Source organism: Sorex fumeus, unplaced genomic scaffold (genome assembly GCF_029834395.1).
Source record: "Sorex fumeus unplaced genomic scaffold, SorFum_2.1 ptg000025l, whole genome shotgun sequence".
In the NCBI taxonomy this organism is placed as follows: Eukaryota; Metazoa; Chordata; class Mammalia; order Eulipotyphla; family Soricidae; genus Sorex; species Sorex fumeus.
Genome location: NW_026606082.1, coordinates 1,043,880 through 1,070,459, shown reverse-complemented (window position 1 = coordinate 1,070,459; position 26,580 = coordinate 1,043,880). Strand labels below are relative to the sequence as shown.

General features: G+C 59.0%; 1 protein-coding gene across 1 annotated transcript in view; it reads left to right on the top strand.

The window, feature by feature from the left end:
• Nucleotides 1-25,569, top strand: part of SSH1 (slingshot protein phosphatase 1) — a 56,896-nt gene extending 31,327 nt beyond the window's left edge. Inside the window, exons 3-17 of the mRNA XM_056114466.1 lie at nucleotides 476-579; nucleotides 2,372-2,436; nucleotides 3,321-3,442; nucleotides 6,665-6,733; nucleotides 7,887-7,952; nucleotides 9,599-9,793; nucleotides 10,622-10,715; nucleotides 11,896-12,024; nucleotides 14,771-14,817; nucleotides 16,125-16,271; nucleotides 17,558-17,758; nucleotides 19,271-19,817; nucleotides 22,395-23,555; nucleotides 23,667-23,774; nucleotides 25,492-25,569. Coding sequence (XP_055970441.1) covers nucleotides 476-579; nucleotides 2,372-2,436; nucleotides 3,321-3,442; nucleotides 6,665-6,733; nucleotides 7,887-7,952; nucleotides 9,599-9,793; nucleotides 10,622-10,715; nucleotides 11,896-12,024; nucleotides 14,771-14,817; nucleotides 16,125-16,271; nucleotides 17,558-17,758; nucleotides 19,271-19,817; nucleotides 22,395-23,555; nucleotides 23,667-23,774; nucleotides 25,492-25,569 — 3,133 coding nt within the window. The remainder of the gene's footprint in view (nucleotides 1-475; nucleotides 580-2,371; nucleotides 2,437-3,320; nucleotides 3,443-6,664; nucleotides 6,734-7,886; nucleotides 7,953-9,598; nucleotides 9,794-10,621; nucleotides 10,716-11,895; nucleotides 12,025-14,770; nucleotides 14,818-16,124; nucleotides 16,272-17,557; nucleotides 17,759-19,270; nucleotides 19,818-22,394; nucleotides 23,556-23,666; nucleotides 23,775-25,491) is intronic.
• Nucleotides 25,570-26,580: the final 1,011 nt, after the last annotated feature.

Genomic DNA, 26,580 nt, shown 5'->3' with positions numbered 1-26,580 from the left:
AGTGTGAAATGGTCAGTAGAAGTTAACCTGTCCCAGGAAGATGGAGAAAGCATTAGAACAGAAAGGCCTTGCTCTGAGTTCAATCCCTGGCCCTTCAAAGCACTCCTCCCCCCGCCCCCGCACCCCACACAGACACACACACACACACACACTGCAGGGTGTGTCCCCGCTTTTGTTCATTTTTTTTAAAGGCTACTTTGTCCCAGGGGCTGGAGAGATATCACAGCAGGTAGGGCACTTGCCTTGCACACAAGCCAACCCAGGTTTGATCTCTGAGCCCCACCAGGAGTGATCCCTGAATGCAGAGGCAGGGTGTGGGGGGAAAAAAATAATATGTATACACACACGCACACACACACAGAATTTTATCTCAGTTGTGTTTTAGATCCCATTTGTGAGCCGAAGCTTTTCCTCTGCAGTATGTCTTTTGCTCATCTCTCTGAGCTCCAGTCTAACAGGCTCTGGTTTTCCCCAGCTTAAGTGAGAGCTTTTTCATGGTGAAAGGAGCGGCCCTCTTCCTGCAGCAGGGAAACAGCCCTCAAGGCCAGCGGAGTCTGCAGCATCCCCACAAACACGCAGGTAAGACCCATGGCCTCCCACAGTGGCTTCCCTCTGTGGACATCCGGGGCCCGCCGAGGCCCAGGCTGAGCAGGGCTTTGGTTTCCGAGGCCAGTGGAAGAGCGAGCAGCGGCTGCCCTCTCACAGCCCGTGCGATAGATACACCAGGTCTTCCCCAGGGTCCCCCGGAGCACGGCCCTCCAAATAAGCATGCACCAGCTGCCAGCGTGAGAGGCTTGAAAATCATTTTGATTTACTCACCTGCTTTGTTGCGCTTTGAGAGCCACACCCAGTCGGGCTCAGGCCAGCTCTGTGCTCAGGGGCCGATTGGAATCGAACCCGGGACAGCCACCTGCATGGCCAGCATCTTCCTTCCCACTGCTCTCTTTCTCCCTGGCCCCAGAAGGCCACTGCCTTCAGGCCACACAGGTGGGCCTGAGAGCTCAGAGGGCCGAGGCATTCTGCTTGGATGGCCAGGATTCCCCTGGCTCAGACTTCCTTTTTACTGTGGCTGTGGAGTGGTGGCGGGACTCAGTCACCAGATGCGCCAGCAAATGACTACCTTGGGTACTGTCTCTGTACCTTAGTCTGGCCGCCTCGTCGTCCCACTGGACCGTTGGAACATTCAGGGAATTTCCCAGTGAGCCTTGGAGCTCCCATCGGGTCGGAAGTCTTTGTTCTTCTCTGGTGGCTTGGGCTTTGGAAGTGAAGTGGTGAATCCGACCTACTGTGAACGAAGGCCCCAAGAGACGCTGACCAAGCTCTGAAACAGGTTTCCATCAGCAGGCCGATGCTGAGACCACCAGAGCAGTGGGAGAAGAGCAATTCAGGAATCATTTGCACATAGCTGGAATGGCCATGGCTGGAAGAGCCCTTGGCATAGGCCCAGAAGCCTGCAGTGACAGGGCCAGGCTTCCTGTCCATCAGATTGTTCTCTGATCTGGAGTCTATGCCCATCTGGGATCTCAGCACCTAGGTTAGAATCCCAGGTCTCAGTGTTTTCAGGAAACGCCAAGCCCCAAGCAGTCTTTCCATGGGCTGATACTTAATGATCAGGATGTCTTGTCTGCGTGAAGCTCAGGTTAGAAATCATTGACCTGCCCAAGGAAGCTGTCGTGGTCTCTGGGAGCTGGCAGCCAAGGCCTCTGGACAGCCATTGGCAGGCACTTCCGAGCTTCCCTTTCCTCACCATTACAGTGGGCATCAAACACAAGCAGAGTCCAAGGTCACAAAGTTCCGCATTACTTGGGTTCAGTGGGACTTCACTCCTGCGTGAGGCTCGGCCTGAGGGTCCGGAAAGCGACTGCAGTGTGGTGGCAGTTGGCTGGTGGAGGTCGACTACCGAGGCCGGGTCCCTTGGGGTGGGGAGTGCTGTCACCTGCCCCCCTCTGGGGAGCCCTGAGTGAAAACAGCCCTGCACGGAGTCCGGTGGCATGGTTATGGGGAGAGGTCCTTTTTTAAGTGTGTGTTAAAATAGGAAGTTGCAAGGCTAGAGGGAAGGCATGTTCCTTGAAGACAACTTGCAGCTGCCATGGCCCTAATTTTGAATCCAGGGCACCCACTGTGATCAACTGAGCACCGCCAGGTGAGACCCAAAACCAGGAGAAAAGATAAAGAAAGTTGGAAATTTTCTGGAAAATACCGTTTTCAAAACGGTGGCAGCCAGCTCCATCTCGCTCATCCTCGCCTCACATTCTTGAACGTGGAGTGGGAGAAACAGGCTGGAGCCACATGGGCCTCCCAGCCTTCCTCTCAGGAGCCGGCAGGTGACCTTTCCGGCAGGTGACCTTTCCACTCTTTTTTTCTCCCACAGGTGATTTGCCTCAGCATCTTCAAGTGATGATCAACCTCCTGCGCTGTGAAGATAAAATCAAGCTGGTAAGAGGAGATCAAAGTAGCAACCTTGGGTGCTGGAGTGATAATACAGCAGACCCATTTGCCTGGCATGCAGCCAACCTGGGTTCAGTCCCCGACATCCCATATGGGTCCCCCAAGCCCCACCAGGTCTGTTCCCAGAGCACAGAACCAGGAGTAATCCCTGAGCACCACCAGAAAGCAAACAAAAAAGTAGCTCGTTTGAATGTTTGATCCTGACGTGCAGGAGCGGTAACTCTGCCTTCTGACAGACTCTCCCAGTGCTCACACACCAGGGCCAGGTCTCTTCCTCCGTGTGCAGAAACCCCAGAGAGAAGATACAGCAGGTCTTGATGGCTGTGCCCAGTGGGAATCTTCAGCCTCTGGATAGTGAACGTTTTCCATCCGACCACTCTGGGCTCCTCTGAGCCAGGCCCTGCCTCTGGAGATAGAGCAGGACTTGACTCCTACCCTCAAGGCTGTCATCATAGCACAGCGGGGAGGGCATTTGCGTTGCATGCAGCCGACCCAAGTTCTAGCACCCCATATGGTCCCCTGAGCACCGCCAGGAGTGATTCCTGAGTGCAGAGCCAGAAGTAAGCCCTGAGTATCGCCAGGTGTGACCAGAATAAATAAATAAATAACAACCCTGGAGAAACCTTTCCTGGTAGAGGTTGAGGAGACGGCTTGGAGGGCTGCAGCAAAGACCTGTCCTGTCCACACCTCCGAGTCTGATGCCCAAGCACCACCAGGGTTAGTCGCCCTGGTGACCTCTAGCACGGCCCGAGAGGTTTGCAGCGGACACGGTGGAGAGAGGAAGAGGGAGGTGGGGAAGCACAGGTCTGGGCCTCGGGCATGGAGGGGCCGCCCTGGGCAAGGGACCTGGTGACCGCATGTCTGTGCTGCAGGCTGTGCGCTTGGAGAGCGCCTGGGCAGAGCGTGTGCGGTACATGGTGGTGGTGGACAGCAGCGGGCGCCAGGACACGGAGGAGAGCATCCTGCTGGGCGTCGACTTCTCCAGCAAGGAGAGGTGAGTCCTGCTGCCGGGATGTGGCAGGGGCGGGGGTGCCTGACGAGAGAGCCCTACAGACAAGAAGACAGGACATTTCTATGCCTGTGGACCAGGCTCTTCTGGCCGTGCTCTAGTCTCTGTATTCGGCACAGAGGTCACCCAGAGGATGGGGAAGCTTCACACTAGTGTGGGTGGGGTACTGTGGGGGAGGTACGCAGCCTGGAGGGCTCCCTGAAAGAGGTGATAGTTCTGTCATTAAACATGTACCCCCAAGCACAGGCAGGAGCCAACCCCCATGAGGCAGGGAGCACTGGACAAGACTGTGCATAGAGTGAGTGCAGGTGATTAACAGGAGTCTCGCCAAGTCTCTTCCGGCAGCCTCATCCTGGCCTGCCCAGCCCTTGCCTGTGGGCCCTTGCTCAGGTTACAGAGGTCTGGGCTTTCCTGGTGATGGGAGGCCAGGCGTGTGTGTCCCAGACCCTGGTGCGTGTGGAATGAGGGCAGCCCACTGACTGCTGGTGGACCCATGAGACCATTGCACGCTCTATAATGTGGACCCCTGAACTTGTGTTCCATTCGTCCATGCTGTCATTGAGCAGACAGGCCCCATCTCGGGCAGCAGGCCCAGCCTGTCCATTCTGCACTGTCCTGTCCCTGTGTCGAGGCAGGAGGCCCAGCCCATCCACTCTGTACTGTCCTGTCCCTGTCGGGGCTGGAGGCCCATCCATCAGCAGTGCACGGTCCCCACCTCTGACCTAGAAGCATAGTGGGGAGAGCCGTGGCCCCCCCCGAACCACAGCCTGCAGGCACAGGGTGGCGGGTCTCCCCAACACGGCTGCACCCCTGCTTGTTCCCAGGGCCCGTGCAGGAGTCCCCGGGGAGTGAGAGGAAGACTCACCCTGCTCTGGGCTGGGCCAGAGGGAAGGAGTCTGGGTCAGGAAGGAACTGCAGCATGACCTAGCTGGGGACTGGAGGTCCAGAGAAGCCCCCGAGAACACCTGCTCTTGGCACAAGCAGAACCCCGTCCCTGGGTTCTTGCTGGTGTGGCTGTGAGCCAGAGGCAACCATGGTTGGCTCCCGCTGCCCTGCTCTGCCCACGCCACCTTGGGACCACTGTTACAGCACATCAGTTGCAAATGTTGAATTGGGTGGAGACCATGGTGGGCCCTGGGCAGCACTCTCCTCACCCCAGCACGGAGCCCTTCCCCCACTCCCCTACACACTCCCCCTGGGGTGGAGCCTCGACTGCAGGCCCCCAAGTTTGTTCCTTTCCAGCTCAGTGGAGAGCCCCCCATGCTCCTTCCCACCCATGGCCCGACCTCGCCTCCCTGCGGCCCTGGCTCCAGTTCCCGCAGGGTCCCCCCTCCTGGGTCCTCACGCTTCCACAGAGGCCCAGCCCCCACCCTGAGCCCGGGACCCTTAGCCACTCCTGCTGGTGTCCTGTGGTTGGCATCTTGGGCCTAGGGGCTCCAGAGCAAGGGCCACTGTGTTGGTTGGATGCAGCTGTGCCCTCCTCCCGCGTGTTTGGGGGGTGGGGGCTGTAGCCCCCCACTCGCACCCCCCATGCTACCTAGCACCAGACCAGCCCTGTCCTCTCCAGAAGCCTAGGGGGATAGCCAGTCTTTGGCTCTTGTTTCCTTGGTCTGGGAGTGAGCCTGGGGGCTGTCCCCAGTGGTGAGGGACTGTGGGCTCTATCTAGTGCCCTGAGTCTTCCCAGGATATCCCTGCACAGCTGCTCTGCGGACACGCACAGCTGTCTTCCCTATCCCCGTGTTCCAGAACCCTCCACATACCCTGGGGTGGCCTGGGGCCATGTGCTCCTCCTCCCCTGCCCACTGAGCTAGGCCCAGCTCCCTCCTCCTCGCCTCTGTCAGCCCCCAGGATGCCCTCACTGTGCAGGAAGAACAGCTGTTCCAGGCTCGCACCGTGTCCACGTGCCCCACGGGCTGCCCTCCCCAGGCTCTCCCTCTCCCTGTGAAGGGTGGGCTAGGGCATGCCCCTTGTTCCCATCAGATGGTGCCAGGCTTGACCCCTACCACCTGTCCCAGGTGCTGGAAAGGGGATGAGTCTTCCGCGCCCCCGCCTCCCCGCACTGCCACCCCATGCCCGCACATACCCGTGTCAGCCGCTTCTGTGCCTCTTCAGCTCTGGCCGAAGAGCTTGGGGAACTTCCATAAATACTAATTTGTGGTTCTCCCCAGGAGACAGAATTAGCCGTTCAAGAATGGGTAGGACTGCAGGGGGGCCGAGACTTTGCTGAGTACAGCCCTTGCACAGACAGGAACAGGAAGTGAGAGTCTGGGGACCTGAGCTCGGAGGAAGCTGCCCCTTGAACCGCAGGGCTCAGGTCTGGATGTTGAGGGGGGGATGTCCTCAGGACCCCCGGAGAGTGGCGGAGCCGGCCCCTGCCCAGGCACAGGGGGCTCCACAGGCAACTCTTCTGAAAATGCTCCCTCTGGGTGCCTCACCAGAATCCAGGGACTCTGCTAAACGGGTCCCTTGCCTGTTCCCAGCAGGTCCAGCCTGCAGGCACTAGGGATCAGGTTGGGATGGGCCAAACAAGCAGATGAAGGAGTTTTATGGACGGGGATGGCAGAGGGTTTGCAGTTCCTAGAGACTGAACCACATGCGCAGGGTAAATCCTCTGCCACGTGGCTATGCGGATCTATGCCCCAGGAGACTGGGTTTGGGTTTGGGGTTTTGGTTGTGTGCTTTTTTTGTTAGGGGTTGTTTTTGGCCATACCTGGTGCTGCTCCAAGCTACTCCCATCTTGGTGCTTGGGGGTTGCTCCTAGCAGAGCTTGGGAACTAGAGCTGAGGATCCCGCTGGAGGGGGTGGGGGTGCGGGGGGAGGGGGGTGCGGGGAGGAACTCTAACATGCAAAGCCTGCGCCCCGGTCCTTTGAGTCATCTCCCCGGCCAGCCCTCCCACTCAGCTGATTTTCAAATCTTTGTTAACTATCTGATTTTTATGTCTGTCGGCTCCAGACCTGACTCAGCAGTAGAGCTCACCCCAGGTGTGTGAGAACTTGGGTACCCATATCCAGCAACAAAACCATATGTATAAGTAGACATTTTTAATCCAAACACAGCAGCTGAGCAGAGGTGCAGAAACGGGCCCAGAAATGAGCTCTGCTTCTGGGACAGGCACTCCCCACCCCCCTCACCCGGGACTGGGGGCTGGGGTTGCCCACGGGGAGCTCCGTGGCCCTCGCTCCAGGTCCCTTCTCTCCCGTCCGCAGTAAGAGCTGCACCATCGGCATGGTTCTGCGGCTGTGGAGCGACACCAAGATCCACCTCGACGGCGACGGGTGAGCCATGCCACGGGGATGCGGGGCCTTGGGGAGCGTGGCACCCTGGGTGAAGTGGCCGCAGGAGCAGGGGGTGGGGGCAGGACTGGGTCTCCGGGCCCATCTGTGGCATGCCTGTGCAGCCAGAAGCCGGCTTTCTGCCATGGCAGTGGGATATATTCTGCCTGCGCTCCTGGCACTGCTCCGGAGAGGGAGGCCACTGGGCAGGGGCCCACCGTGCGTGCAGGTGCAGGAGAGGCCTGCAACCAACTGCCCACAGAGTTTCTAAGGCCACTTTGGGGCAGAGGAAGAGGCCTGGGCCTGTGGACCAGGGCTGGGAGATGGACAGAGGGGTAATGGGACAGGGCACTGAGGGTTTAAGACTGAGGGATGGACAGGGACTTAAGGAGAGGGGCTGAGAGATGGACAGTGGCCAAGGGATGGACAGGGCGGAGGGACGGGGCTGACAGATAGGTCTAAGACCCATTGAGCTCCTGTGTTCCTTGGGGGGTGGAGGGGAGACAGTGGGTATTTGGTGAGTGGAAGGAGCAGAATAGGATATTGTTCCTCCACTAGAATCACACGGGAAAAAGTCGGCTGCCTCTTGGATGGGTGTAGGGGCTGGGCGGCAGGTGGACTGTCCCTTAGACACTGCCTGTCTCACACGCTTTGCTGAGCTTCCAGGTACAGCTCGCATGGCTGAGCTGGAAACAGTCTTCTGGGGCCTGGGAATGGGGTTTTCCGCAGAGTGTACCCTTCCACATATGAGTCCCTGATTTCAGCTGGTACTGCACCCCACTGCACCCCTCCACCCCCACCCCCCCAAAAAAAACTCTTCCAGATCAGGCATGTCTCTTTTTTGGAGGCAGGATGGGATAGCGCTACTCACACCTTATTCCTGGCTCTGTGCTCAGGGATCACTCCTGACAGGGCTTAGTAGAACCATATGGGGTGCCGGGGTTCCAATCACACCAGGTCAGCTGTGTGCAAGGCAGGCGCCCTGACTCCTGTCCTGTCTCTCCAGCCCTGTGGAGCCCGTCATGACTTTGCTTCTGCCCTTGTCTCAGACGATTGTCCCGGGGTCCCCCAGGGGCCTGCTCCTGGCATCTCCCGGGGACCTGGGGAGCAAGCTGGCCTCACCCAGAGGGTCGTCTGTCTCTGCTTTTCTCCCCAGTGGCTTCAGCGTCAGCACGGCAGGAAGGATGCATGTCTTCAAGCCCGTCTCAGTGCAGGCCATGTGGTAAGTGTGACTTAGGGACTGTCAGCTTGGGCATTTCCCCAGTGGACAGACCATGACTCGAAGCCCCCACTCCCGCCCCACCCCCGCACCAGCCTTGACACTCACTCAGATTCTTCCCATGTGTGGTGAATAACAGAGGGTAGAAAGTGGACCGTTTCTAGAGCTGTGCCAGGTATATTGGCACCTAATCCATTAGTGGAATCTTCTAGAGCCAAGCCCACGCTCTCCCCTTGCAGAAGATCTTCACACCCAGAATGGGTCACCCCACTTGCTGCTGCACCCATTTCCACTGGTGGACATGCCCCTTTGATGGGCACGCAGGTGGGCATCTCCTTTGGGGCTGGTACAGAATTGAGTTGCTGTGAGCTTTGGGGTCCAGCCTCTCTGTTTGAGTCCCGCCTGCCTTTCTTTGGGGTGTTTGCCTCAAAGTAGGATTCTGTGATCCTACGGGATTTCTAGATCTTTCTCCCTTGAGAACCACCTGGGGAACCACCCCACCGACTTCTGTCGGGAAGCTGAGTCCTCTTCTGGGTCCCAAGCTGTGGTGTTGTTTTTCCTCACAGCGGTCCTTTGACGAGTGCTAAGAAGTGGTGTCTGTCATAGTTCTGATTTGTGCCAGTGCAGCAGTGGCGTCCCAGGGCCCCCTTCCGGCCCTGTGGGTCTCGCGTGCCTTCTCTGGAGAGCAGTGCACTGTGCTGGGGCCCGAGCCCTAGGAGAGACGGGACACATCTGTGCCCTCACTGGGAGGAAGAAGGGGCTCGTGAGGTGCGGGGCTGCAGGAGAGGGCTGGATGTGAGCCATCCGGAGCTGCTCCAAGTCTGGCAGCCATGTGTTGTGTGTCAAAAGCCTATACAGACCTCCCTGACCCAGCGGGCAGCACCAGCAGTCGGGAGCAATCTGGGAGGGCTTCTGGGTGGCTCCTCCCACCCCGAGTTTCAAGACCTGACTCTTGGGATCCCTGACCCCAGCTCTTTGGGACAGGCAGTCCCGCCAACAGTGGGGCCCCAAGTTCACGCTGCGCTGGGTCTTCGCCTCCGTTGTGCCTTGCACTGCCCTCAGCTCAGGGTCATTTAGGAGGAAATGGCGGAATCATAACTCTCTGGATGCTTCGGATTTTTCTGAGTGTCCCTGGGTCATCTGTCCTCCCTCCATCCCTCCCGCGCTCTCTGTCCCCCACCCCCCTGCATGCAAGGACTGTTTTCCTTAGGAAATGCAAGCTTCTCCCTAGAAAGGTCCTGGAACACTGAAGGGGACTGGGGGAATGTGAGGGGCCGCAGTCTGCAGTCTGCCGTGCTGTGCTCTCGAGACTTGCCTTCCAGCAGGGCTTTATGTCCTGGCCGCGTCCAGGGGCGCCCCGACCTCAGAAGGAAATCTTTCCTCCTGGGGGGCTCACTCACAGGCCATGGAATGACTGGGGTCCAGGGGAGACTTCAGCGGTTGTTCTGTTTCCGTGGGCGGAACTGGGGATCATTCTGTCCTTCCGGAGACACCGACTGCGCTGGTGCCCGAGCCCCAGGAGAGACGGAATACATTAGTGCCTGGGGATTGTAACTGGGGATCATTCTGTCCTTTCGGAGTCACCTGCCGGTGCTTTGGAGCCGGGTTCCTGGAGCTTCCTGCTGACCCTGCCCACCCCCCTCGCCCAGGTCAGCGCTGCAGGTCCTGCACAAGGCCTGCGAAGTGGCTCGGAGACACAACTACTTCCCCGGAGGCGTGGCGCTCCTCTGGGCCACCTACTACGAGAGCTGCATCGGCTCCGACCAGAGCTGCATCAATGAGTGGAACGCCATGCAGGACCTGGAGTCCACGCGGCCCGACTCTCCAGCCCTGTTTGTGGACAAGTAAGCAAGGCCAGCAGCGCCCTGGCTGCCACAGCTCGAGGGGGGCCCTCCCCCTCTCCGGCACCCCGCCCTCATCTCCCTTGTAAAATCATGCACAGATTCAGCCAGGAGCGCCTTCCTGGGGGAGCAGGTCCCTGACTTCTACCCGAGTCTCAGAGTCGCGGGCGGTCCGCAGGCCACCTCTCTGGCTGTGCTCAGTGCTCAGGCGGGCCATCCCCTGCCAGTGCAGAGACGTCACCAGTGCGGCTGCTTCTCCGGACACAGACAGAGGCAGCAGGGAGGGTCACAGGCTGGAGGTCACACTTGGTTCCAGTCTCTCTCCTCGGAAGGAAGGAGCTCCCCCTCCTCTCGGTTAGGACCCTCATTAGGACCCTGGGTCACAGCATCTTAAGGGGGCCAAGGGCAGAGGGGGCAGCTAGAGTGAGGAGAGGGCCAGAAGCCATGGAGTGGTCATGAGGGCTGATGGGGAAGCGAGTGGCCTGGGGGGATCAGACAGGGAGAGTTGCCCTGGAGGGAAGCCATGGGAAGCCCACAGTTGCTGAGTCCAGGTCAGGAAGGTCCCGGCAGGAGGTCACAGGTCACAGTGCCATCCAGGGCGGAGACCCAGGCAGGCTGCAGGGGCCTATAGCTGCCACTGGGAAACTTACTCCAAAGGCGTGAGCCGGCGACATGCCCCAGCGCATCTGCCTACTGCACCTGTCACTCTCCCCTGCCCGTCACACCTGTCCTCTGAACTGGCTTCCCGCACCATAAGCGTCTGAGATCTGGCAGACTTTGACCCTCCGGCCTCCAGTCTTCCTTTCTTCCCTAAAACTCCTTCATTCCCAGGCCAACCGAAGGGGAAAGGACTGAGCACCTCATCAGAGCCAAACTACGAAGCATCATGATGAGCCAGGACCTCGAGAACGTCACTTCCAAAGAGGTGAGCAAGTGCTTCCCTGTCGGCGGCCTTCACGTGGCACGTGGCCTCAGACCTGGGAGTCCAACCGCAGGACCCTTCTTGACCAGCTCTGAGGCCCTTCCTGAGAACCCCGGGGATCCTGCAGATTGTTCTAAGCCCCCTCTGGCCTAAGGCACCTTCAGTTCATTCGCTTGGCGATGTCGCAAACCTGATTTCTTCCACATTCCAGTGGGGTGACCCTGAACCATCTTCCATCTGCCCTGGGGTGGTGATGATTGTTACTTGTGTATTTTTTGATGGGTTGGAAGGGGGGAGGGAGGAGATTCCAGCAGCACTCAGAGCTTATGCCTGATTCTGGGCTCAGGGATCATTCCTAACTGCTTGGGGGACCAATTACAGTGCTGGGGATTAAATCTGGATTGGTGACAGACAAGGCAAGTGCCTTATCCACTGTACTATTCTCTAAAAAATTAAGACTAGAGCCGGGTAGGAAGAGAGGTCAGACATCCAGGGCACCTATTTCATATGTTCAGGCTCCCAAGTTTTGATCCCCAGCGCTGAGGGGGCCCAAGCATCCTCGTATTACTGGCCATCCCAGCACTGGGTTCTCTCCAGGCGGGCAAGCATCACTAGGTGGCCCTCAGGATCCCTGAGCATTGCTTAGGATGCCCGGAATTTTGGAGGAGGGAATTCATAGGATGGTACCTTTCAAAAGCAAGATAAGAAACTAATTGTAGGTGCTGAGACACAGTACAGCAGGTAAGGCGTTTGCCTTGCACATAGCTCACCCAGGCTTGATTCCCCGCCATCCCATAGGGTCCCCTGAGTACCGCCAGGAGTGAGTTCTAAGTGCAGAGCCAGAAGTAACCCCTGAGCATTGCCAGGTGTAGCCCAAAAACCAAACAAATAAATAAATAAACAAAAACAGTTGTAGTGAAGGTTTTGGGCGGGATGTACTCAGTAGCATGTTGTGAAATTGTGTTTGTGCTCTCAACTCGGTGGGGATGGTCCCATGGGAATCAGTTGCTTTTCTGGAAACACTAAATTTCCCACAGTCACACCTAAGGCCACGGCCTCCGGCCACACCCGTGTTCTCCCCGAGAAAACTTCTGGGAAGTGGTTTGTCCTGTGGCTGCACTCCTTGGGAAGTAAGCCAGCTGCTCTGGTCTGACCCCTTCCCCTGACGTCCCCTGCCCTGCAGATCCGGAATGAGCTGGAGAAACAGATGAACTGCAACCTGAAGGAGTTCAAGGAATTCATCGACAACGAGATGCTCCTCATCCTGGGCCAGATGGACAAGCCTTCCCTCATCTTTGACCACCTTTATCTCGTAAGCGCAGCCACAGGCTCAGGTTGTGGGGTGGGTGGTGGGGAGGGGGGAGACAGGGGAGTGGCAGGCCCCAGGCCAGCCACAAGCAGGTCGCAGAAGGGAAGCACTCGGATGGCAGGGGACTTGACCCTGACTCCTTACAGACACCCCCATCCCCTCCCGCACCCTTCTCATCGTGGCCCTCTGGTGCTCGCAGGCAAGGCCGCATGCTCTGGCTGTTTGAAAGCTCTTGCCCTTGGTCGGCAGGTGCTCCTTTCCAGATGCTCCCCTGCCTCTCCCGCTGCCATCACTTCACACAGTTGCCACCAAGTGGCTTGGGAGGCGGGGGTGCTCAAATCCCACATACCCAAGGGAGCCTGTGCTCCCGGCCCCGGGACTGAGTCTGAGGCCCAGGAAGAGGAGTATTTGGTAATACATCTGATAATACCAAATGTATTATCTGGCTGAGACCCAGAGGAGAGCTGAAGGGCAGCTCTCCCTGGGTTGCCGTGGGGGCTCTGTAGAGCTCCTTTCCCTCCATCTCCCTCGGATTCTTTTCTTTTTCTTTCTTTTTTTTGGGGGGGGTGTTTTCTTGGGTGGGAGGTGAGAGCTCAGGACTTATTCCTGGCCTTGCATCCAGACAACGCAGATTCACGCCTCAGCACCCCATACAATTCCCTGAGTCCCTTCAGGAGTGATCCCTGAGCACAGAGCCAGGAGTCAGTCCTAAACACAGCAGGATATGGCAAAAAAAGAAATCATAAAATGCATATTGAGGACGAGAGGAATGGTACAAGCGTTAAGGCACTTGCCTTGCGTACACCAGACACTCGGCCCCACTTTGACCCCCAGCACTGCTTATGGTCCCCCGGGCCCCAGGAGTGATCCCTGACCACGTCTGGAGTCACCCATGCCCCACTCCTCTCCCCCCAAATCTCTGCTTGCTGTGTTTTCCTTTATCAGCCTCCCCCGTGTTGAGAGGAAGCCTGTCCTGAACCCTCGGGGAGCCCTGAGTGCCAGGTTTCACCCCGATTTTGTCCCTGGCAGGCCCTCCACTAGGGGGTGGTAACAGCCTTCTCAGAGCTCACATTGTTTTTGTCAGTGTGGTTTGGTGCTTGAGGTCACTTTTTCCATGAGAGATACTAAAGGAATTTTTATGATTGAGCCTCTCCTGAGTGTGAAGACCCACACATTGCTAGCCTCCCTCAATCCCTGCGGGGGGTCCCCCAGCCCCCCTGCACCTGAGGACCCTGGTGCCCTCCAAGGAGGAAGGAGCTTCCTGGGACACTGAGCAGCTCTTTGTGACAATACTGTGTCATTTGCGCTTCCCAGGGCAGAGCCACGGTTACGACTGTGGCTTTGCACGTCTGGTTCCTTCCCATCCTCTTTGCTTGCTCAGAAATGGTTTGTTTTTCTCTAATAGTGTGGTTTTTTTTTTTGTTTTTTGTTTTTAAATATCCAATTAAGAGTTGTCACAGGAAGTTTGGAGGTAACATTAGTCTAAAGAAGAAAATAGGAGATTCTACTTTCACAGATCCAGACATCATGGTTATGTCACCACTGTTACATTTTGGTATATTCCTTTGTCCTTTTTATTTATTTTCTTTTTCTTTTAGGGCTGGAGCGATAGCACAGCGGGTAGGGCGTTCGCCTTACACGCGGCCAACATGGCCGACCCGAGTTCGATTCCTCCGCCCCTCTCGGAGAGCCCGGCAAGCTACCGAGAGTATTCGATATGCCAGACACAGTAACAACAAAGTCTCCAATGGAGACGTTACTGGGCCCGCTCGAGCAAATCGACGATCAACGGAGGGCCTTTACCTTTACCTTTACCTCTTTTTCTTTTGAAGGGAAGGGGGCTTGTGGAGCATACTTGGCTGTGCTCAGGGCTTATTCCCGGCTCTGTGCTCAGACATGCCTCCTGGCAGTACCAGGGGGACCAAATGTATTATCGGGGACCGAACCCAGATCAGCTATGTCTGTACCCCCATGCCCTCTCTCCAACTCCTTCCCCTTCTTTCTTTCAACATACAGCTTCCCAACAAATAAGTGAAAAGAAATAAACATGCAGTATATCTCTGGGGACAGACTTCTGACAGTGTTCAGGAAAGCATGTGGGGTGCTGAGGATCAAACCTACATTGGCCACATGCAAGGCAAGCACCCTCCCCATGAGACTCCCATCCTGCGTGCAGTGTGTTTGTACAGTTCATATTTTCCTTCAAATGTTATGTATTTTCATTAAATGCCCTCAAAAAGTTTGATCTTAATGGTTTCATCATTTGGATCCATCTCTTGGTTTTGGAACCAACCACATCGGGCAGTGCTGGGTGGGTGGAGGGAAGGGGACCATTCGGTGCCAGAACCAAGCTTTCCATATGCAAAATATGGCCAGGGCAGAAACCAGAGTAGAGCGTGAGGATATTGCCAGAATATCTCCCAGAAACAAAAGGTCATTGATGTCCCCTGTGAGGAGTATGAGCCTGAAAGCATCTTCCTGTTGGGCAGCTCGGAGCTCGCTGCCGCTCGGGCCAGGAGCTCACTTGAGCGGAACCCGAGCAGGGAAGAGTTTGCAGGGGGAGCCTAGTCAGTCTCCCAAGGTCAGCCTGGGCCTGGCCCCTTCTTTGACGCTGGGTTGCAGTTTCTGTTCTCTGAGGTCGAGGGCCCTGGACTCAGGCGGCCCGCTCAGGGCAGGGTTCCTGGGGGATCCCACAGCAGCAGAGGCTGAGATGTGACACTCACAGAGGTCTGTGTGATCTGTCCCCTAGGGCTCTGAATGGAATGCGTCCAATCTGGAGGAACTGCAGGGCTCAGGGTGAGTCTGCTCCCCGTGTCTTCCCCTGTCTTCCAGGCAGCCTTAGGAACCCCATCCTACCCCCGAGCCACCCAGCTGAGGGACATAGCCAAACCCGGACAGCGTTGCACATCCGCTGAGTGACTCCCAGGTCTGAGCATCCTTCTGGGTTTCCTGTGACCCCAGGTGTCAGGGAGAATGATTCTGAGTCACACTCCAGCGGTACAGGTCATGGTCCCCTCCCGTTGCCCCCGCTGCCCGGCTGAGCTGCCAAGAGTGTCCACGTGGACACGTGCCAACTGGGTGGGCCCCAGCCGCACTCCCCAGAGCACTGCTGGTTCTGGCGGCGGGCCTGCAGGGAGTTTGCCGCTCAGTCCTCCAGGCTGGCCAGAAACACCTGACCACCTCGCTTAGCCTGAGAAAGGTTTAGTGGCGGGAACTGGGCTGGCAGATGTTTAGATCTAGACCTTCCAGAACAGATGTCTGGACATTTTTGCTTTTAAATAACACAGCCACAAAAATCGCTGTTCAGTGGGTCTGACCTAGAGACATTCTTGAATTACTGCGTTTGAAACTCAAGACTAAACAAGTCTTAAAATATATCTTTGGAACCACTGGTTAAGGTGCGTTCTCGCAATGAAAAAATACTCTTAAAGTATAAGGTGATAACTGTCTCATGCTTTCTCTCTTGTTGGGAATAATTTTTTCAAGTAGTTTTGAAAAGCACTTATAAAGTAATTCTCTTCTGAACTCTACTGGAGATGTTTTCTTACCCCTAATGTTTTGGTCCTCCAGGAATATATTAAGTTTAGAAAACTTCAGAGCTTGGGATAGTTGGCCCTCTCAGTATTTATTTATAGCCTGCATTGCTTCAACGAGGGTTTAAGGAAATTCCCAAGGATATAAATAGTGAACAGTTAGATTCTGTTTTGTTATTATATAGGCGTAGATTTTAAGCCTCTACATATTGCAGTTACGAATTTTGAAACTTTAAGAGATTTTGAAAATTCACTTAAGTGATGTGTATATCTACTCTCCAGGGTTGATATTATAGAACAGTGCTGAGTTTTCAAGTTTTTCCTATTTAAAGGTATACACATACGTATACACATATAACACTGTCATTGTGTAGAGGACTTTTAGGAAAATACCTCAAAAAATTCTGTTTGAGAAAAATGGAAAGTCCCACCGTAAACATCTGTCCTTTATTAATGTGTATTTTCAGGTTTTTTCTCTATGCAGTTTTTAGTTACTTTGTTTCAGATATTTTCTCCTTCAGATTCTTCAGATTTGTTCTTTTCTTTTTTCTTTTTTTAATCTCATTGCAGTGTTGATTACATTTTAAATGTCACTAGAGAGATTGATAATTTTTTCCCGGGCCTGTTCGCCTACCATAACATCCGCGTGTATGATGAAGAAACAACAGACCTTCTTGCCCACTGGAACGAGGCATACCACTTCATCAACAAAGCCAAGTAAGCGTGAGCAGGGGCGGGGTAGGGGGAGCAGTGTGGAGGGACAGAGGTCCCTGGGGACCGTGGTGGCCCGGCTTAGACCCAGAACCACAAGGGCAGAGCTGTTGCTCTCCTGGGTGGGGAGCCCGAGTGAGCTCTTTGAGTGCGACTGTCTGACCCCAGCTTCGTGCTCCGCACTCATTCCAGACCAAGGTCGGACCCCAAGAGGCTGTTGGGGCTCCCGGCCTGTAGAGAGGTGCTGAGCCAAGGGGCGGTCATCGGTGGCGGCCTCCCCATGGGCATCTGCCCTCTTCACCCACAAGAGCCGCTTTCCTGCCGGAGTGCGGTGGGGCTGGTCGCTGGCTCCCACACACTCATCCTCATCCTGCTTTCTCTTTCTAACGTTCGCACAAGGGGGCGGGGGTGCAGAGAAGGGGGCCAGTCTTCCGTTTCGTTTCAGTTTGGGAGGTGGGGGTGGTTCGCACGCAGCGATGCTAAGGGGTCACTCCTGGCAGTGCTCGGGGAACCCTGTGGGAGGCTGGGGATCGAACCCAGGTTGGTCACCTGCGAGGCAAACACCTTTCTATCTGTACTGTCACTCCGGCCCAGAAAGGGTCCAGCTTTCAGCGTGGGCGAGGGGTGGGAAGTGAGCCTGCTCCTGGCTGCTTCGGGCGTGACTGTGCGCTGCAAGCCGCTGCCTGGGCTGATACGGGCAGGAACGGCCTCCAGGTGCCGCCCCTTCGTGCCCTCCCTCCTCTTCCCCAGAGGGCCAATGTGCCCTTCCAGGGGCTCTGCCCAGCCTTGCTCTCCCTGCCCCACACCCGCTGGGCCTCTGGGCCAGGTGCAGCTCCTCCGCCCTGCTGTCGCTGGGGTCTCCTTTCCTGGGCGCCTCGGCACTAGAGGTTGGGTGACCCTGTTTCTTTCCCTCCGGGAGCCCCGTGGCCAGCTCTGCTGCGGGAGAGGCCCCGTGGCCTCCACAACCGCCCTTTGTGCTGTGTGGGTGCTTCCTGCATGGGGGTCTTATTCTCCTCGCCTGCCCTGGCATCGTTTGTGCCCATGGACAGCTCCAGGGTCACCAACCGATGTTGCCGAGGAGTTTTCCTGGAGCGAGGGCAGGGCTGTACAACGACCCGCCTCACTAGCCAAGAGCCCGAGGGTGAGGCTCTTCAGGCAGGTTGCACCGTTGTTGTTTACTCTTGTTGTTTGGGGGCGGGCTCTGGGGACCATGTGGGCTGCTGAGGGTCGAACCCGGGTCTGTGGCAGGCAAGACAGACACCTGCCCGCTGTGCTGTCTCCCCGCCCCACAGGAGGAACCATTCCAAGTGCCTGGTCCATTGCAAGATGGGGGTGAGCCGCTCGGCCTCCACGGTCATCGCCTACGCCATGAAGGAGTTCGGCTGGCCTCTGGAGAAGGCGTACAGCTACGTGAAGCAGAAGCGCAGCATCACGCGGCCCAACGCCGGCTTCATGAGGCAGCTGTCGGAGTATGAGGGCATCTTGGATGCCAGGTGGGCGCTGCCGGACAGGAGGGCGGGCTGGACGGGGGCCTGGGAGCGGCCTCCAAGGCGCGGTCTCTCTCCTCTCTTCTGTCTGTCTCTGTCTGTCTCTGTCTCTGTCTGTCTCTGTCTCTCTCTCTCTCTCATGTCTCCCCCCTCTCTCCTCACTCTCCTTTCTCCCTCTCTCCTCTCTCCTCTCTCTCTCTCTCTCTCTCTCTCTCTCTCTCTCTCTCTCTCTCTCTCCTCTCCTTTCTGTTTCTCCCACCCCGCCTCCCTCCCCACCTCAGGAGCTGTGTTGATTTTGTTGGCGCACACACATAAAGCTAGTGTGCCCCTGTGGGGCCAGAGACATAGCACAGTGGGTGGGTACTTGCCTCGGACGCAGCTGACCCAGGCTCCATCCCCGGTTTCCCATATGGTCCTCCCGAGCCCCGCTGGGAATGGCCCCTGAGCACTGCTGGGTGTGGCTCACAAACAAAAATGAAAAAGCCCTTACACTCCCAGAGGGCGAGGTGCCAGACTTCTAATCCCAGGTGGGGCCTGAACACACGAATGTCTGTCTCCTGGGCTTTGTGTGGTGCTGAGCCCCGTCCCAGGGCCCGCTGCGGATGCAGAGGGAGACCCAGAAGCTGGGCACCCTGCGAGCCTCCGCCTTCACGTGCACTCCCACCTGACAACATCACCGAGAGAGGGACAGGCACGTCCTGGCAGCTCAGCCCTGCGGGTGCTTGGCGGGAAGTGGCACATCGCGACTTTTTGTTCACTTACCGTGGTGTGGGTAGGGGGTGTGGTTTGGCCACCCCCCGAGGTCCCCAGGCACCCTTCCCAGCTGGAGCTCAGGGGCCACTCCTGGCAGTGCTTGGTGATAGGGATCGAATCACCATCAGCCCCAAGCAAGGCAAGTGCCTTACCCCCTGTATTCTCTCTCCAGCCCTGGCAGCTGCTTGGTGAATTTCAGTGGGGCCCCCAAGCAGGGCCTGGGTCATGCTTTGCTGGGGACTGAACTTGGGGCCTCACGCATTCCCCGCATGCGCTTCTGTCCTGTGAACGATCTCCCTGGCTTCTCTAGCTGCTGTTTAAATCGAAAGGCCGAGCTGTGCTCTCTCTGACCTAAGTGAGACTTAGGTTTGCTGAGACTGTTCCAGCATGGCGCAGGGCTCTGCCTGTCTCCTGGCCGCACGGGGGTACACTTTGTGCAGCCGTGGGGAGGGTCTGCGTGGAGGACATGCGGCTCCGGGGCCGGGTTCACGGCTGAGGCAGACTCCGACATCCCGCGGGCTCCCCCCGCTGCCCCCCGCCCCCGTCTGCACTTGCTTTCCCGTAGCTACCACATCATCACTTCACGTGGCAGGAAGTCCTTGAAGGCTTCTCCCGGGTGCCGGCGGCCCATGTCCTCACACCGTCTCAGGGCAGTGAATAGAGGGAGGCCCGATGGCCCCCACCCCAACCCTAGTCCTGGGACTGTGCCTTGCAGGCTCACTCTGCCCCAGTGCCCAGTGACCCTCCTCTGCCTTCCTCCCCCAGCAAGCAACGGCACAACAAGCTGTGGCGCCCACAGCCCGAGCACTGTCCCCAGCTGCCCGGGGACGGCCCCGCGGGGCCTGGACACGCAGGCCCCGGCACCCTGGACAGCGCCCTGGAACCACCGCGGCTGCTCTGCTTGGACACTGCCCCCCAGCCCGGGCTCCCCGGAGCGGCCAGTCACCCCTGCTGTTTCCGACGGCTCTCGGACCCCCTCCCGCGCTCCCCAGGCGAGGAGCAAGGCAGCGCCGTCCCGCTGGCCCGTCTGGAGAGGGACACGGCATGGGAGGACGCGGCCGAGGTGCCTCGGCCGGCCAGACATCCCCAGCAGGGGCCCAGCTCCTCTGACCGGGACGTGAAGAGGAGACTCGAGTTCGGGAGCCCCAAAGCCCAGAGAGGCTCCTTACCCCTGGCGGAGGAGATGGAGCGGGAGGAGGCCCCGGGAGCCGGGAAGTGGCGCTGGGCCCCCGCTCCACCCGACCCCAGCTTGCTCGACCGGGAGAACCTCAATAACAACAACAGCAAGAGGAGCTGCCCGGAGGACTTCGAGGTAGATGTCTGGGGATGGCGGGGTGGGGGGCAGCACACCCCACTCTGCTGCCGTGTCTCTCTGCCCCCTCGCGTAGCCCCACCTGCTGCGACCAGTGGGTTTATTTCCAAGTGCCGTCTTGTGGGGTACAGGGGACTGTCAGGACACTGGGACTGGGGTCACCCCAACACACGCGCACGCACACACCCACGTGCACACACGCGCACACACACACACACACACACACACCACGTGCACCATGTTCCTATTCCAGGAAGGCGTGCCAGCCTCCCTCCTCACCTAACACTCAGGACAGCCCCACTGGAGAAAGAACACAGCAGGGAGGGCACCGGCCTCCCATGTGACTGACTTGGGTTCCATCCCTGGTACCCCCTCTGGTCCCCTGAGTCTGCCAGGAGTGATCCCTGAGTGCAGAAACAGGAGGAAGTCCTGAGCATCCCTGGATATTGCCTAAGAACCCAAAAGAAATATTTTTTAAAACAACCCCCCCATGCCCCTCACCCTGCTTGTGCACCCCCGCAGCCAGCCAGCCCACCTCCCTGGCCCTGCGCTTTCCCTCACACCCGGGGTTGTCTTGGAACAAAGCCCAGATCCGTGGTCGTCTTCTCACATGCCTTGGGAGGTGACAGGGCTGTTTGTGGTTTGGCGGCCATTCCTCAGGGTTATCGGGTATCCCGATGTGACCCCAGAGTGAAGCCTGAACCCCAGGGGCCTGAGCACTACCCCGTTCACAACAGGCTGTTGCCGGCCCCGGACCTGCTCAGAAAATCGTCCCTCTCCAGCCCCGACCTTTTCCTTCTCCTGGAGGCTGGTTTCCGGGGGGCTCTGGTGATTGGCCCCAGCTCTGCTGCTGCCACACAGACCCCCAACAGGGAGCTTCCTGCCGCGCGCCCTATGCGCGTACCCCAACTCTCAGAGCTGTCACTCCATCTGAGGTGTGCAGCAGTGAGGAGGGGGGCGCAGGGGGGCATAGGAGCCGGGACGAGGAGCTGGCACAGAGATGCCCTGAGCCCCTGGGTCGGCGCCCCTCCTCCCTCAGTGCCCACAGCTGCCTGCACGTCCTAAGGAAGCCTTTCCTCGGGGGGGATGAGGGCACCCCCCCCCGACCCGGCACTTCTCACACCCATCCCTCCAGTGGGCGAGGGGCACTCCCCAAACAGGAGCATTGATGCAGCGGTCTTGGGCCTGCCACCAGCCGTGGCCTATGCACGCCTCCTGTCATGCCACATGCACCGTCAGGATGTGGGAGCCAGCAGCTCGGCGTGAGGAACGCTGAGTGCCTCAGAACGTTCTGGGCCCTGAGCTCGAGCCATACCACCAGGTGCCAGCCCCAGGGATCCAGATTTGTGGGAGATCGTGTGTGTGTATGTGTGTGTGTGTGTGTGTGTGTGTGTCGCTGTTCACACCATTCCCACACCCTGTGCACACATGTATACACACATGCATGACCACGGGCCCCTGACCCTTCAGGAAATCCTGCACTGGCCACTGGCTGCTTTCCTCGGGACTTCAGTCAGCCACACAGGAGGGGATTAATCTCTGACGGGGTGGGGGGCTGGGGACACACCCCTCGCTGGGCGGGAGGAGCTCAGAGCATCAGCCCTTTGCCCCAAACATTTTCTAAATCTAGGCAAGGATTCTCGCGGCCAGACACCTCTGAACCGGAAGGTGACGGCCCTGAATTCCCTCGCTGCTGCTCTGGGCTGGTCTCTGCCCTCCGTCATCCTGGTGCCTGCTGGAGGTGGTCCAGAGGGGCCTGGAGAGAGGCGCAGGGCGTTGGCTTAGACCTTGAGTGACCAGAAGCTATAGTCATTTTCCTCAGAGAAGACTGGAAACATGTTCGTTTTTCTGGGGGGGTTGAGGGAGGGGTTGGAGGTGGCAGGGAGGGAATTGCTTTTAGGGCCACCCCTGGCAATGTTCAGGGCTTACTCCCAGCTCTGTGCTCAGGGAACACTCCTGGTGGGGATTGGGAAACTATTTGGGGTGCTGGGGATCAAACCCAAGTTGACCACATGGAAGGCCAGCCCCCTCCCCGCTGTCCTGTCGTGCCGGCTTCTTGTTTTCTGTTAAACTCCCTCCAGCCCGGCCCCTTCGCGGTGTGCACCCCTCTGGGTCTGTGACTCTGTGCTATACCGTCACCCCGTTGCTACCTCGCTTGTCCTGGCCGCCACTGGATGGCTCTTTGGGGCCATGTCAGCTTGTGCCAGGTGGGAAGCAGCGGGTGGGGTCCGGTCTGCCTTCGAGCCACAAGCGCTGTCTTTGTGGAAAGGGGCAGTATCGTGGCCACTTCCCGAAAGGCAGAGTGGCCTCGCACGCTTGCAGCACTTCTCTCTTTTCTCCTGTCACATTTGGGGCAGAGCTCAGGGGAGGGCCATGCGGGGCGGCTGGCAGAGGGGCAGAGGTGGGGGAACGGCAGGGGCCCCCTCCTGCCCGCTCTGGCCCTGCGGCTGAGTCTCTCCAGCCTTCCATCTCCTGTGGTGGGGGCGGGCCGGGGCGGGGGCTCCTCTCTGGAGTCCTCCCCGGTGGCGGCCGCTGGGGCTCATTCCTGCGTGCTCTCTGTGTTCTTGTCCCTTTCAGCACGACGCTATTTTCGGGATCCTTCACAAAGTGAAGCCTTCCTACAAGTCCTGCGCAGAATGCATGTACCCAGCCGCCAGCAGAGCCCCTGAGGCCTCGGGGGAGCAGGGCCAGAACCCTGGGGCCCCCGCCATCTGCACGCAGCCCACCTTCCTGCCCCACCTCACATCGTCACCCATGGCTCCCGCGGCCAGCAGGTCCCCACCGCTGGGCTCCCCCGAAATGCCCCCGCTGCTCCCTGCGGACTCATGGAGACCGGGTGTGGGCGGGGCCGGGGGCACCCTGGAGCTCCCGGTCACTGCTGGCCTTTCGGAACCTTCCAGAGACTCCCAGAAAGTCTTGCCCAAGTGTACCCTTACCAAGAGCCCTCCCGGTCTGGAAGCGGCGAAGGAGGATGCGTCTCCCAGGAGGGACCCGAAGCCGGCCAAGGACCTGCGGCTGCTGTTCCGGAAGGAGGCGGAGAAGCCGAGCGCCAGCAGCTACCTGATGCAGCACCAGGAGTCCATCATCCAGCTGCAGAAGGCCGGCTTGGTCCGCAAGCACACCAAAGAGCTGGAGAGGCTGCAGGGCGTCCCCGCGGAGCCCGGCGCCCGCAGGGACAGCAGGCTGGGCGCCAGCATCCCCGAGGAGGACGCGGCGGCGGAGGACCTGGCTCCGCCCGACATTGACGAGGGCGAGGCGGTGGGGCCTGGCCCGGCCCTCACCGAGGGCACCTCCCTGAAGAGCCCCCCTCTGCAGCTCTGCCGCCTGGACCACAGCAGCCACTTCTCCCGAGACTTCCTGAAGACCGTCTGCTACACGCCCACCTCGTCCTCGCTGAGCTCCAACCTGACGCGGAGCTCCAGCAGCGACAGCCTGCACAGCGTGCGCGGCCGGCCCGGGCTGGTGAAGCAGCGCGCGCAGGAGATCGAGACGCGCCTGCGGCTGGCCGGCCTCACCGTCTCCTCCCCGCTCAAGCGCTCGCACTCCCTCGCCAAGCTCGGGAGCCTCAACTTCTCCACCGAGGACCTGTCCAGCGAGGCCGACGCGTCCACCCTGGCCGACTCCCAGGATGCCACGCTCGTCCGCTGCCCCTTCCCCCACGGGCCCCTGGCCACCCCCGCCACGACACCGGCGGGGAAAGTCGACAGGTCCAGAAACTTGCACAGTCCCCCCTCACAGGCGAGCGAAAGCTGACCCGCAGCCCCCCACGTCCATCCCACCCGGGGTCCCTGTGGACCCTCACATCAGGATGCCTCTCACCCCCGCACCTCGGGGCTGCTCTCCTGACAGCCTGCTTCTTGCCAGAGAGAAGAGGAGGAGGAGCAGGAGCGAGACTCCGCAGCTCGAGCCGGAGACCACATAGAGACCACGCGGCCGTGCCACTTCCACACCCGCCATGTGAGTTGTCGAGAAGAGTGCTCACCGGTGGGCACAGGGGCCAGAAGCGCCCCTCACTCTGGGCAAGAAAGCAGTGGCACCGTGTCCTCTGCTCGGGGGCGCAAGTACAGTGCAGCCCACGTGCGCGCACACGCACGCGCGCGCGCACACACACACACACACACACACACACAGACGTGCGCGCTCTCCCAGACAATAGAAGTCCTACCTCTGCTCTTGCCATGTGTTTTTTTTCTTCACGAACAGTAATGACCAAGGCGCATTCCAGGGAATAATGCTGTCAGAAAAGGCTTTTCCAAAAACAATTTGGGGGGGTCAGACCCCCAAAAAGTGTTAAGACTTTAAGCTGCCCGACCACTGGAGTCCTGTGTGGAAGTGTGACACTGGGCGCCACCGGCTCTGTGCTGCTCGAGGCCAGTGCTGTGAGAGTCTTTGCCCATCCATCTGTTCACTTGCCCACTCGTTCACCCGTCTGTCTGCCCGTTTGTCCATCTCACCATCTGTTCGCCTACCCATCCGTCCGTCCATCTGTCCATCCATCGGACCATCCAAGGTGTGCAGGCAAGCCCTGTGTCTGTGCCTCGCACCCGGTTGGTGGGAGAACATGAGGCCTGTGCTCCGTCGTAGCTAATGGGAGGTTTGCGTCACAGCCCATTTGGTTGGCCAAGGCAGGCGGGGAGAGAGCATAGGTTTAGGGCGTCAGTGGTTGTCTGTTCACGGGGGTGGGGTCCTGCCAGGAGTGTGTCCCCCAGCTCCTGGGCAGGGGGAGGAGGCCTCTTCCCAGGCCGGCTTTCGGGCCCCTTGCAGCAGCCGCAGCGGGAGAAATGCACGGTGGGAGCCTCTCGGTGTTCACTGTCATCCTTTCCTGTGCCGGGAGCCCCGCCTCCTGCTCCTCCCTGGTTCTTCCAGGCCCCTCAGGACAGGTCTGTGGGCCGCATCCGTGACGCGGGCAGGGCCTCCCCGTTTCTGTGGTCAGCAGGACCGGAGGGTAAATGCTCTGGGTGAAAGACGCCGCTCGTTTCACTCCCAGCTTGGCGCGGTTTCCGCGTTGAGAAGGGACATCGGACTGCCCCTGGGCCTCCTGTTGAGGGAACCCTCCTGTGGCGAGGACCCCCCACACACACACCCTCACTCTGCTCTCTAGGAAGAGGTGGTCCACGGCTCAGCCGGAGGGAAGTACTGCAGAGACACGCGGTCTTCTCCAGGACCTCGTGCTTTTTCAAATATTCGTTATTTTACTTTCCAGAAACCTGTTTTCCTGCCACCGCTGACTGAAGTCCCCTTAAAAGGTGTGGGTCCACTTATTCCTGAAGCCTCAGGCAGGTTACCCTGCTGCCTCAGCCAACACAAGCGGTGCCCCAGAAACGGATCCCAAGTAGTTTCTGCCCATCAGATGTCACGTGGTGGAGCCCTTCGTAGGTCCAGGAGGGCTGTTAAGGTTTGGTGGCCACAGGCTGGGAAAGTGACAGATACTTGAAAATGGGCATCCAGAGAGCGTTGGGTCTCCTCGGCCCAGTGCAGGGTGGAAGGAGGCCCTGCCGTGGACCGCCTTCCTCCGTGGCTCACACACAGTTGGCACGTCAGCCAGGAAGCTTCTGACTCTGAGGAGAGGAAACAGGCTCTCCCCCGAGACCGGGGCCCATGAAAAATGGCAGTTTGATGTTGCCGCTGCCACCCTAACCGGTGCCAGCTTGACAATGAGTCTTCTGTTCCGCAGCCTGCCAGGCTCCTGCACCTGAGGCCCTGGGGAGAGGCCATGATGGGGGGCTCGTGCGGGGGCGAGAGCCCCTCCTGAGCCCAGCACGGTCCCGGTGCGGGGGCTTCTGCTGGTGTCCTGTGCCGCCTGCCTTCCCCTTCCCCCACTGACAGTCTGTGGGGCAGAGGGGCTGCTGGGCGGGGGGTGCGGTGAACTGAGGGCTCCAGGTGTCTGGGGCTGCTGGGCAGAGTTGGGGGGGGGCAGTCAGGAGGGGGGAGAAGAGCACTGCTCCCCTGTCTGCTCTGTGGCTTGTCCCAATGCGGGTGACTCCCTAGGGCTCACCCTGGCCAGCGGGCCTGACCCCCCCACCCTGCTCCACTCCTGCCCACTCCAGCCAGGGAGCATTCCAGGCCCTTCTGAAGCCTGTCCCCACCCCCATGCACGCACACCCACTCCCCGTGGGCAAGCCAGGGTTGCCAGAGTCCAAGCCTCTGTAGGACCAGCCAGTTCTGTCCCCCACTCTGCCACACCCCAAAGGCCAGTGACCCCCCCCCCCCGTCCCCCTGCTCCCCGGATCACTTTGTGGGAAGCTGTGCCGCTTCGTTTAGTCATGACCACAGAGGTGGGGGGGGGGGGGGGCAGGATACGCCACAGCCAGCCCTCCCCCCGCCCCTGCCCCCTCGCAGACCTGATCTGCCCAGGAGACCCAGGAGACAGGTGCTGCCACCCCCACCCTGGGTCTGGCCAGTCACCTGCGCCGCGACAGAGTGTGTGCATCTGTGCACGCTGCTAATCAGACCACCCCGGCATCACTCCCGCGGCCACGTCTCCCCCACCCCACCTCCCTCCACGGTCCTGTTCTACAATTGAGTGCCTTAATACTAGTTTACAAATACTGTGTATTTATGGGAAACCAGGAAGCTCGCCCCTCCTGTGATTGGACCTGTCCCCTTGTCGGCAGAGGAGGCCTGGGCCGCCCCAGAGACGCGTGTGTGTGTGTGTGTGTGTGTGTGTGTGTGTGCGCGCGCGCGCGCGTGCTCCCCCACTGTGCAGTGGGCCTTGGCGGGTCTCCCCAGCCAGAGGGGCCGTTGCTGGACGCGGCACTGAGGT